Source organism: Drosophila willistoni, assembly GCF_018902025.1.
Source record: "Drosophila willistoni isolate 14030-0811.24 chromosome XR unlocalized genomic scaffold, UCI_dwil_1.1 Seg105, whole genome shotgun sequence".
In the NCBI taxonomy this organism is placed as follows: domain Eukaryota; kingdom Metazoa; phylum Arthropoda; class Insecta; order Diptera; family Drosophilidae; genus Drosophila; species Drosophila willistoni.
In genome coordinates, this window is record NW_025814054.1 from 385,012 (window position 1) to 397,879 (window position 12,868).

General features: G+C 37.8%; 1 protein-coding gene across 2 annotated transcripts; it reads left to right on the plus strand.

The window, feature by feature from the left end:
- Positions 1–5,755: 5,755 nt before the first annotated feature.
- LOC6645081 (radial spoke head protein 3 homolog B) lies at positions 5,756–12,134 on the plus strand. Of its 2 annotated transcripts, none has more exons than XM_002067686.4 (4): positions 5,756–6,086; positions 10,735–10,825; positions 10,888–11,303; positions 11,365–12,132. In XM_002067686.4, the coding sequence occupies exons 1-4, from the start codon at positions 5,890–5,892 to the stop codon at positions 11,879–11,881; spliced, it is 1,221 nt and encodes a 406-aa protein (XP_002067722.2). In that variant the 5' UTR covers positions 5,756–5,889; the 3' UTR covers positions 11,882–12,132. The 2 variants fall into 2 exon arrangements, with proteins under 2 accessions (XP_002067722.2, XP_023032958.1); XM_023177190.2 differs by lacking the exon at positions 5,756–6,086 and adding an exon at positions 8,106–9,100 and having other exon boundaries at positions 11,365–12,134.
- Positions 12,135–12,868: the final 734 nt, after the last annotated feature.

Sequence of the window (12,868 nt, forward strand, 5' to 3'; positions counted from 1 at the left end):
ACTTTTTAAGTTGCAACTTTAACTCAAATAAATTGCCTATTTAATTTATTGTATAATTTTTATTTTATTTCTCAATGGCGCCACAAAAACACACACACACACACACATACACAAATAAAACCAACTCATAAACATGAAACCAGTAGAATTGTGTATTTTATTTACTTTTTATGACCCCTTGAAGAAAAAGATCATTTAACTTTCCCTGCAATCTAGCAGCAACCGTAAATTCATCAATTTTCCGAGTAGTTATTTTCCCAAGAAAATTGCAGCTCACACCTACACACAAAACACACAAATCCAAAAAGCAAAAAAAGAAAAGAAAGAAAAAAAACGAAGGGCGAGAAAAATCTGTAAATGATTTGTTTGACACTAAGACAACATCACAACATGGGACAATCTTTCGCAGAAAGGTAGGCCAAATCGTAATCTTCGCAAATGATCATCGAGGCAGTATTTGACCCACAGATTCTCAGATAATCGTCGCCAGCAACCGAAGCCCTTCCTTTCCATTTATATACCTCCTGAACGAGAGTGTCTTGGTGTGTGTGTGTGTGTGTGTGTGGGCTGGGCGTCATTAACCTCTAACAAATGCCAAATGGTTAGATGAGAGACCTCTACAAATGTCAAATGTCATGGCACTTATTGATGTTTGACTTTTTGGCTAAGCCTACGCGTCGTTCTCTCTCCCGGACTGCAGTTGACTGTGTGCGATCTTATTGGGATATACAAAAGGGGTACAAAAGGGACACACACAATTATCACCCTGACTGGACGATAAAGGCAAATGTCATTGTTGACATGCCGAGTCATTGTCCAATTTTGGTATCCAGTTAATGAATAAGCAAAACAATAAAAGGGATGTCCATACTCGACATTGTCTCTCTGACCCTCCATCCTCTTCAACGAAAAACTTTGTTACGCATTCATTTCCGATCAGATTGAATTGATAATAAGATGGGGGAGAGAAAATTACATGCATTTGATAATGATATTGAAGGTAATTAAATGCCACGTTCCGTTTAAAGACGATACTTAGGGCGGATCTGAAAACAAAACTGATATTTGGCATTGAATGAATAAGCTTGAATTTGTGTTCGATAAGAAATCGCCAGTCATACTTTAATTAAAGTCGATAATACTAACAATAAGAATAGGAGATTTATAAATTAAAGTCTCTAAAATCCATAGAAAACAATCGATATTTCATACATATTTACTCTCAAAAAACCTCTACAAGAAAATACAATTCATACGCTTAAAACTAGATCAACCAAGAAAACACGCTGAAGTTTCAAAAATAATATTTGACTTTGTATCGTAAAAAAGCTTCATATACTTTTTATTTTTTATTGTACAAATATTTGGTAAAAAAAACTCGATCGATCTATAAAATAATTTGAAAATACTTTTGAACGAAGCAGTTTAAGCAATTTTCGTTTCTGTTTCCTTTTCGTATGAATAAATAAGTTTAATTGATATATTTATTTTGATGTTAGTGTGGCTAAATGTAAAAGTAAATCCAATCATATTTGAGTATTTTTGAGACCTCGTTGGCGTTGTTTTCTTATCCAACTAAAACTGATTACTTTTAAATACTTTCAAGCAGTTTAAATTTCACTAAGGCAATTAATATTTTACAATTATAAGTTAAGTTTTTATGGCGGAAAAGCAATTGCAGATCTTTTTTTGAGACCCGATCCTATCCTAGATAGTCATAGCCTTGCTTGAAGAGAACAAACTCCACTATTTAGACTTTTCTTTTCTTTCGCGATATTTTAGAAACTTCTACAGAATGTTATTGAAAAAAGAACTCGATAAGCTGTGGCCTTAGAGTTGACAAAGCGAATTGAAATGACCATACATTCACATAACTTTTATTAACTTAGCCCATAATAACTCAAAATAACTTATTTCCTAACTTTGAATAGAGTGTTAGTTTGTAAACCCTTGTAGTCCTGGGAATGTTTTCCAGTAATTTAAACCCATTCCTATTTAACAACTTCCTTTAACGGTTTTGTTTTTATTATGAGTTAGTTAATATTGCACTATTATTTATTTAACAGAGAGCTGCATTAATGAGTGAAAAATAAATTAAAGTTAACAATATTCAAAACCAAATGAAGGAATTGATTGACTTTACAAAATCCACTTCAAGTGATCGCAAGTGATAAGACAATTAAGTTCCTATGATTCTTATTTATGTTTTTTTCGGTTCGTAGCAACCAAGAAATCCTTCTGAATTAGATTTTGCAAGATTTGTCCCAAAATGTTCAAACCAAAACCGGGCACTAAAATTTTTGGGTGCCCTCATTTCGCCTTTATTTTCCCAACATTTTTCATATAATTATTAGTGGTTGTTGCTTAAAAATGTCCCAATAAAAATAAGGCAATTTAAATAATTCGAATGATTCGAGTGCCATTGGCTTTTATTAAACAGAGAGATTTTTAAAAATTTGACACGTACTAAAATTCATAATCATTCATTTATTTGTGTTGTTGTCACTCATTCATTTGAAATCAATTCGAATGGATTCATTAGTCTATAAGTCTTTTCTCTCCTTTATGCAGCTCTCAATTATTTAACATAAAAATCCCCATGTTCAATTTATTTTTCAATGTTCAAATTATTTTTCATCAAAACTGGGTTTTAGCCAGCTTGAGGCCAATAAATCTTACTAATTTATAAGATTTTTAATCACAGGCAGCTCAAAATGTTTAGCTATTTCAATAACCACCAAGTTGAATCATCAGCATTCTTCGCTAAAGAATTTAGAGTATGGTACTCATTGGTACTCATATCTTCATCGCTAAAAGTAGTTGGGAATTTAAACTACACGAAGCGAAAAAAGAACGGAAAAGCTTGCAACTCCAGATTCCACATTTTTTTATGTGCATACCTTTGGACGCCATCAGAACTAGTGTAAAGGGCTTCGCCTTTCGTTTTCTTATTTTTCATCGAATAAATATATTTGCCATAGGCCGGATTTACCAACCCATTATCCTTTTCGATCTTTGACATGTGCTACGGATTTTTGAACTTTAAATGCAGAGTCGGGACTCTGACACTTTCTTAAAGACCACCGGAAAAGCTTATGTTCGACTTTTGATTATGGTTGTATGTGTCGAATTAAGCCGTATCAGAAAACTTTATCAGATGGCTCCTATAGAAACGTCTGAGTCACTAACAGTGATTTTCCTTAATAACTTAATTATTTGTCAATGAACATTATCATACTAAAAATTGTGCCACGTTTCATCATTTAATTCCGATAGTTGGAAAACATTTTTGCATTTTATTATCACAAAAACTAGATATTTAACTTAAGCACAAAATTATTTTGATTGTTCAGAATCGGATAAGTATCTATTTTTCATGCTCCAGACTAAAAGATAAACTCGCAGGGCACACAAGAAAGCCATTATGAAGCAACAATTATTACTAAAAAGAAATAGAACAAATCATTACTATTCTACCTTGCTGGATAAGATAAAGTTAGATAAAGTTTATTTTGATTTTATTTATTTTAATTGTATTAATAGATAAATACAGAGCATTAAATCTAATAATACAAAGTTTGCTTTCGCTGGAGGAAAAAAGGCCTTCGAAATATGGAAGCTAGAGCTATTTACCAATTCTATTTAGATACTATGTCTTAAATTTAGTTTTTTTTATTTGAAAGTATGAAACTTTTGAGACGTGTTGGCAGACAGATTGCAAAAGGAGCAAGTAGGTTGAGGTTCCTTATAAAAGAGATGTTCATGTTTGATTTTGGTGCATCCGAGGCGGAACCGAATATAAGGATGGCAGAGAGCTATCCACCTCCCACCCGCCGTATATCGGACGGCACGATCGTGTGGACAAATACAAATAAAACGGACAAACAATTAAAATATGATTAACTACAGCTAATTACGAGCTAAGTGTGCTGAAATAGAGGTTTTCACAAGAGAAAGAGAGGCTTCTGAACTGATTACAGAAGATACAGAAGATTGTAATCAGAACATAGGCCTCGAAAAGGTTCATGCAAAGAATAGTTAGAAATAAAGTGTTTTAAGGATAGAGGAATACACATAAGTAGGTATATTTGCCACTTGTAAAGCTGCCAGACAGTTTGCTTAAATTTGCCCTCTTTTGATTTGATTATGATATGATTTGTTCATTATATGATTTTCATACCATGGGTGAAATGGTGTCTATCCGTTTGTTCATCCGCCCACATAAACACCTTAATCACGATTTTCATCCGACATTTTGATAATTTCAAAATATAAATGGAATAAAGTAATGTTGAACCGAATTTTAAAATTTTTTGGATCAAAGTGCATTGTTTATTTTTGTTGTTTAAATTTGTTTTTTAAGAAAACGCTTTTTCCCCTAAGTTTATTAAAAGCAATATTATTTTGTAGATTTTCGAATTTTGTTTGGCATATGTACATATGTGTTGTATTTTTGAGATTTATTTATTTTTCAATCAGGAGATTTCCAAAACGAATTGCCCCAAAATCTCTAGAGATTATTCTGACACCCAAAATAGTTTGATGTGATTTCCTAAGAAAAACAGATTAGCCAAATGATAGTTTTACAAAAACACTCTGCTTTGTTAGCATGGAAGTGCGCCACAAAACTTGAAATTCCCATTAATTTGAACTGCAAGCTTTAGGCACTGCTTACATGTAGAGAGTTGCCACATCGAACGAAAAACTATTTAAACGCAAGCAGGCGTTAAATGCACAAGAAGGTTCGCAAGCAGGCTTCACACTTGCGAGGAAAACAACGCCAAGACAAAAAATGTAAACCAGATAAAAAACAAACCCTTGTATACCAACGCAACAGTTCGTTGAAGGAAAATTGTAAATAACGCATAAAATGTATGTAGATACTTTCTACATCTGAATGAAAATCGTAAGACATATTTGAAAGGACAATTCAAAAATCTCAACTACTTCTTAAAACCCTTCAGAAATATTATGTTTTTAATGATTTCCGACATGATATGAAAAAAATGCCCCAAATGTATACATATATTTATATCAATCAAGATCACATGGAAGCATATTATCGTCTTAAAGTCCAAAACTTAGTGGTAAAGACAAAACGCATATCTAATTTAATATTAATATATTTGAATTTGAACGAAAATATCTCTATCTAAGAAACCAACAGTAAGGGGAAAGCGACGTAAATAGGAAAGTTGTAAGGCAGTTAGATATATCAATTGGATATTTCTTCGGGCGGACCCACCAACTACGTCATTAAAGCTCACTTACTTCCCACGTCATTTGACTGCCTTTTGAAGGCAACATAAAAATAGATATCTTACTTTAAGGAGCCTACAGTATAGAATAGGAGCTTGAATAAGTTATAAGGCGCTTCGTAGGTAGGAAAGTTGACAGGCAACTGGTAGAAATCCTTTAACGCACTTAATACTGTTAATATAATAAGCAAATATTTTGTTTTCTGATTGAATGATACACCAAATTCGATATACATTAGCTCATCCCCACACAGCAACAGTTTAACAATGCCGCCAATAAATTTCCATGGCAACTAAAGAAATTCCCTCGTTGTTGTTTATTTTGGATACAATTTTTCCAAGCGCCATACAAAAACAAGAAAAATTATAAAAATAAAACCCAAAAATTTAAGTCAAACACTAACAAAAATTGTAATTGGAAATCTTGCAAATTATCTAAGAAGGCTGAGAAAATGTGACATTTCGTAAAAGTGTGTGTGTGCCTAATTTTTTTTTTTTGACTCCATTCTATTCCCGACAAAAATTCAGCCACTATCAGACATATCTAACAATATACAATCTATATATATATGTATATATATTTTTGTTTTTGAAAATTATTAAAAAAGTAGTGCAAACAACAACTCACAACATGCCAACGATACCCAAACGCGATTACAAACCGAACAAGGGCACAGGAATGGACTTCCTTAGCTCTGGCATTACGCGTACCGAAGTGACAGAAATGCAACTCAAATGGCAGGACAATCCCTGCCCAGCACCGCCCTGCAAACAGGCCTTCTGGTGGGCCAGTCAACCAAAGCCGATCAAAATCAAAGGATGTCCCAAGTAAGATTTTACAATATGTCATTCCAATACCATTTCCTTTCAATACCCATGAATTGAGCGGTCGGGGATTAATTGTGTAGTAGGAGAAGTGGTTTCATCCAGAGGTCAATGAATTCCTACCGGCCGGTCAAAGTGAAAGTTGTTGGTAAAGAAAATTGCGTAAATGAATTATTAAAAGGCGGGTCTGGTCAGAGATAGGTGGCTAACTATTGTCGAAGGCACGCAAGCTGAGTAAGCTAAAAAAATAAAATAAAAACAGAAGGCCGGGGCCAACTCCAGCCGTGTTGAAGTTTGGATACCCTTGCAAGTTCTGCTCTTACACTTTCCTTATCTATAAGCGTCAGGGAAAGTGATAAGAGCATAGAATTGTCCGATTTTGATCAAGTTTGTCAAAACTATGGGTTATGTGCGTAAGTTAGTGACTTATTTTTCGTGATAATCTCACAGCTTTTCTGAGCAAAGTTATTTTTCAACCAATCGTTCGTATAGGATCTATATAGTATAGTTATCCGAACTTTATGAAATCGGGCACTGTTCTTAATGTGACAATAGCTTAGAGAATGTCCAAGTTATTGAGACAAGTCAGAGAGTTAGTCATTTCTACGGTTTCTGATATAGGTATCCAATCCGACTAAGTCCGATACATACAATAGATGGTCGGAGTCGCTTTTTTCTATGCATTGCACACTTCTGACCAAAATGAATATACCCTTTTTACAAGGGTATAGAAAAAAAGACACCAAAGGAACATGTGGATATAGAGACTGTCGTGTCGACAATTGGAACAATAAAGAGCTGCTCTATGGATACATATTTTGTTTTGTTGTTTTCGTTTTTCATTACCCATTTTTGTCGGTGTAGGTCATTTAAGTCCTTAAAACTGAAATTGACGCACAATCGAAATCAAAAACGAACAAAAAAAAAACAAGTAATAATCATCAATAATATCGATGGGAAGATAAAAATCATGAAGCTTTGGGGCAGATTAAGGTCAAATTACAAATGGAATTTGAATATATATATGTAATTTACTGGATATTTAGACCACACAAGAAATGTTCATTCGTTATCCTGCCAATGATCAAATGCCCAACAAATTCTATTTGACGACTTGATATGGCCCGATTGCTTGTTTCTCCGAATGCTGTTAGAGGTATTTTTATAATATGTATAATCAAAAATGTAACCTTCAAGACAAATATGGGGAAGCGGAAAGGAATACGGCTAAAACAGTTGGGACTAAGCTCTGGGTGATTCATTTTTTGGTCTTATCAGCCAGGCACATGTCAACCATTGACCTTGGACATTGACATTTGTTGAATTCCTAGTAAGACCAATTGCCCACCCAAACCAAATTCAATGTCAACATTAGAAATGCGTGAAGTCATCCCGGTCAGGAAATGTGCAGAACTTGACACAACACAATCGACTCCAAGGACGCCAAGCAGTCAAGCAAAAAAGAATGAGGAATAGGAAGGCTTTTTTAATTGAAACACACAAAAACCCACACACAATCACACACACACACACACAACCCTACAGTGGGTGTTGTGGAAACGTACTTATGCAAAAGACTTTCTGAGAACGTTTTTGATTTAACGCCATTTGAACGTTCGCATTATTATTGCAAGCAAACTAGAGGCGGGCCGTGCTCCTACCACCCGCTAGTACCCCCGGCTAGTATCAAACCCCTAGCAGCAACCCTATATGACAAGCAGCAACTGCTGCTGCTGCTGCTGCTGCTGGTACTTCTGGCTGACCCAAAGGCATGCGAGTCAAACGGCACTGCGGTCATTTGGCTTTCGCCTCTCGAACCCTGCGGTACGACAACGACAGCAACTACGCGAGCCCCAAAACGGACGCCATTGGACAAAAGGACCAAACATAGTAAAATATTGATTAACTTTTTGTTCGTGTGTGTGTGTGTGTGAGTGTGTGCGAGTCGGTGTATGTTGGTCGCGAGTAGTGAGTGGAGTAGAAACTATATTTATAAAATCCACTAAAATGACCGGGTGATTAAGACGTGGAAATACCATGCCAGAGACGACGACGAGAACAGCAACGAATCCGAACCATGTGAATCCAGATAACTTCCCAGACAATAGAACCGAATCGGAGCAACAGAGTCGAGCACAGAACTTCTCATTTTCAAGCAACTATCCCTATGCACCAGGACGGAGCTCCAATATCAATAATATCAACAACTACACAACTTCTAACAACTCGCAAACAAACTACCACGTGCAGCGCTATCAGAGTCCTTATAACTTTCAGCATATTGTGAGCAACGCATTTTCAATATTGCATCATCCCTCGGTGGAACTTTTTGACTACTCCACCACCTCAACGAGCAATCCCAGCAATCCCAGCAAGCCCAATCAAGCCATTGTGCGTCCTCTACCACGAACCGAAACTGCTCAGCCGCAAGAGCAACAGCCAACGCAACCGGAGCGGCAACAGCATGTAATACGAGAGCCACCGACCACAAGATCCTTCTTCTCACGCAGCACTCAAGAAGTACGAAGTTTCGCCGATGAGTTGAGGCAAAAGTTACGATTCCTGGCGCCGGAGGAGAACTTTGCTGGTTCTGGCAATTCCGGCGCCTGGCTACCCAATCGACACTACGCCCTCGACATGCCGCAACGTCCACGCTTCGAGACTACAGTGCCTACGGGCATATTTCTGCCACCACCGCACGAACTACAGTCGCTGCCAGCGTCAATGCTGCGGCGTCATGTCTATGCCTATTCCTCGTACCCCATAATCTTGCAGAGTTACTATCAAAACAAGGAGCCCACTACCGAAAAGGACACAAAAACCCGTTTAAATGGCGTTCGAGCTACTGCTGCAATCGGTGCAGCAGCGCCATTGACGACCTCCAAGACCTCCGCTGCTGCTGCTGCTGCTGCTTCTGCAGCTGCACCGTCTGTAGAGCAGGCCAATCTAGCGGGGGGTCTTCATATAACCAAGGCACAGTTCCAACAGCAATTGCAACAACGTCAACGCGACAAAAGGTAATAAAAAGCAACAAAAATGGGTATAAACTGGTCGAAAAAATTTTACCATAAATTCAAATGAGACCTTTCCCTGTCCCTTGCTACAACCCGGCCACGTCAATTTATCGATTTGTGCGTTAACAATTCAATTAAAGATATAATTTTCAATTCAATTGGAATTCTTTAAAATAGAAACAAAACCTCTGGAAATGCTGATTAATTTATTTAGCGCAAGCCGAAGGACATGCGAACGTGTCTGAACGTCGTGTCCATTTGACGTGTGTCATGCAATGTCCTGAGCGTAACCCATTCTACTTGAATTATTCAAAACGAAAGGACAGCTAAAAAAAGAGTATACCTTAAAATTTATTAAGGATGAAATCGTGAAATACTTGTCCTTTCTAGTCAAAAAGTAGATGGTTAAATATGTAAATAGGATTGGACGAGGAAAAGCCAACTCCATTTCTATTGATTATAGGTACTTATCAAGCGATTTCTTTTCATTTGTATCAATTAAGTACTAATTATGAGCGATTGATAGTATTTCATCTGTATTCATCCGTTAAATAATTCCACAAATCTATTATCCCATCCTTATGACACCTACAGGTCTTTTGGACTGCGCTTGATTTTATTTTATTTATAGACTTGATAGTTAATGCATTCCTACACTTAGACAAAAACTCGAGAATCGAGCTAAACCGTCAACATTTGAGTCGTTTGCTTTTGGAGTTTTCGAAAACGTTTTTGGAAAGGTCATTTGCATAGTTTTTCGAGAAGCTATCAGTGTCTTCATTCCCACGACTTTCGTATTTAACCCAGTTAAGAATGACAAGTGCGTGCAGGAACAACTGATCCTCGAAATTAGAGATAAATCTATTTTACACTCGCTTTTCCCAGTGTACTACTTGCATATTTTGAAACAAATCAGAAACATTGCAGCACCGCACGGTGCTGCGGTGCTCCGTTTCTTTCAGCATTAGTTGATTGCTTTGTACTTCAGACCCAGACCCAGAGAGAAAGAGGAGGCCTCCATTTAGTACGTAGTAAGAGGAGAGTGCCTTCTTTTTTCTACTTTTGGTATAACAGACATTTGCGGTCGATGCAAGAACTTCAATGTGACTTCCTGTACAAACACAAGAAATTTGCATAGGTCACGAGTTCAGGTTCCTTTCGAAGGAGTACAATGTCTGACAGCATTTTATATGTGTGTTGAATCAAACGACCAACCGTCTAACCGTCCAACCGTCCAACCGACCGACGAATCGGTAAAAAGAGGTTGAGCCAATGCATGCAGGGAAACTAGCAAGCCATAAATAACTGACCAACAAATTAATGTTAATGTTAAACTTAAAGCCTTAACTTTACCCAGGTGTTGGATTGACCCAAAAGTGTAGTGAACTTAAAAGAAATTGATTTGAATCGGAGATGACTTGACAAGGGGGCCGTTGCATTAACATTCTTGATGCTTATCGCCTTGAAAGTGCAACAGATTTGGGTCTTAGAACAAAATCAACTTATTTATGTACATATGTACATACATATGTTTGTATGCAGGTAGCCAAGTTTCATGAACTCTTTTTAAACTGGCAAGTGGCAACTGGTAACTGGGTCGAGGTTTGCTAATTGAAGGACTTTAATTTTTGTTTCAGACCCGTCGTACCGCCTCCGGAGCCCTACAAGAATGTCATGTACGACCGACGTGTGATAAAGGGCAGCAACTTTGGTAACCCCTCCATAGTGGTAAGTGCATACTAGACATCCGAGTTTCTTCCATATTTGATATACAATTTATTGTTTCTTAGGCGGATGTTGATCCCTTTGACAAGGCTGCCGAATTGAGGCGACGCAATATGCTAAGGAAACGTTCAATACAGTGCAGAAATCAGAGAAATGTTTTGGGCACACCTCCTCCAGTCAAGGGACGAAAACATGAGACCATACAAACAGAGAAATATTTGGAGAAATTGGTCCAAAGGCCACCAGAGTTTTCAGTTGATACGCAAACCGATTTGTATCTGGAGAAACCGCCAACGCCACCATTTATCCCAGCCAAAGTTGGCATCGATGTTGGCACTGAGATCGCTGACGGAGAGCTGTTTCACTTTGATGCTGAAGCTCAGCCGATCATTGATGTCCTGGTGGACGCCTGCATTGAGCAGAGTATGCTGGAGGTTGCCCATGAAATGGAGCTGGATAGCTTGAGACGCAAGCAAGAAGAGTATGTTAAAGCCCAAACTGTATGGCACTATATCTAAGTTTTTGTATATATTTGTCTATAGATTCCTGGCTCATCGCGAGGCGGAATTGGCTGAGCTGCGCCGTTTGGAGGCCGAGGAAATCCGTTTGCAGGCCGAGAAAGAGCGTCGTCTGCGTCAAGATGCCATTGCCAAGGAGTTGGATGAAGAAATGCAAAAGAGTGTGACAGCGGCCAAGTTGCTCCAGGGACACATCGCCAGCCTGGTGCCCGAAGTCCTTGAAAACATTGAACCAGCCAGCGATGCGGTGAAGAAGGAGCAACTCACAAAGAGCATTTGCCCCTGGCTCTCTGCTGAAGTAGCCGAGGAAGTCGGACACATTGTCGACTCCCGCGAAATTCTTACGGCCATCATTCAGGAGATAATCAAACAGCGCGCCGAGGTCTACATAGGCTATAAGGATGCCGAAGTGGAACCAACACCACAGCCGACAGACGCCGGCGAAGAAGAATGCTGCATGGAGGAAATGGATGGAACATGTCTAAGCGAGTCCGAGCTGCTTGAGTGTAGTGAACCACCGCCCGAGCCGCCGCGTATGTGAGCGGGTATCGAGTGAGAGAGCGCCAGAGTTTCGTTCTAGTTAAGTTTTGTTTAAATGAGCCCATTTTTAGGTCCGCAATCCTTGAGAAGCTCAAGCCCGCCATCTTTCTGCTTGTGCTTGGCAGCTGGGTTTGGTAGCACGGTTTCCCCCTCCTGCCAAGCACAAACAAAAAGCTATGCGCCAACAAAGTTCTCAATATTGTTACAAGGTTTTTGTGTTTTAAAAAGCGCCGAAAATTTTAACAAATAAAAAAAAAGTTAAATCAGATCAAACCCATTTGAATGTTATACTTTTATCAAAAATCTATAGTTAATAATCTCTTAAAAAATCGCAATTCTTATTCTGCAAACCAATATCACTAGTGATAAGAGCCGGACCCAGAATGGGGCGGGAGGATGCACTTCTTGAATTTATATTTGCATGCCAAGCGCTCGCTGGTGACTTAAAAATGATCTATAAGTTTTTCTTTTAGACAATTATATGGACTATAACATAAATAAGAATAGGAAATTATGTAATATGTCCCAATCTTTCAAACCTCAGATGAAGGATTGAGACTTGGGTCTAATCACGACCATGAATATACATATAACAAAAATTCTGTCTACTGTTTACTGTGTCTTATACCGATTCTGGAATCGGTACTGTTTCCAAAGTAAGGCCAAAGCAGGCGATTTCTTCAACAACAAAATTTTAGCTAGGCATATCCGTATATTTTCTTTAAATTAAATTTGTAAACACCAATTTTTTTGTTTTATAAAGTCGGCTGCCAGAGCAGCTAGTTATTGCATACTAAATAATATTTTCTTTCATAAATTCGCGGTTTATTCTTTATAAATTATACTTAAAACCACTTTTTCAAAAAGCCCCCATAGTTATTAATCAACTGTTATCGGGCCCATACGTTAGTTATCGGAAATCGAATTTGTGTCTTTCGGGATATTTTTGACGTCAATTCCTAAGGGTGCGAGTAAACAGTCCTAAGGG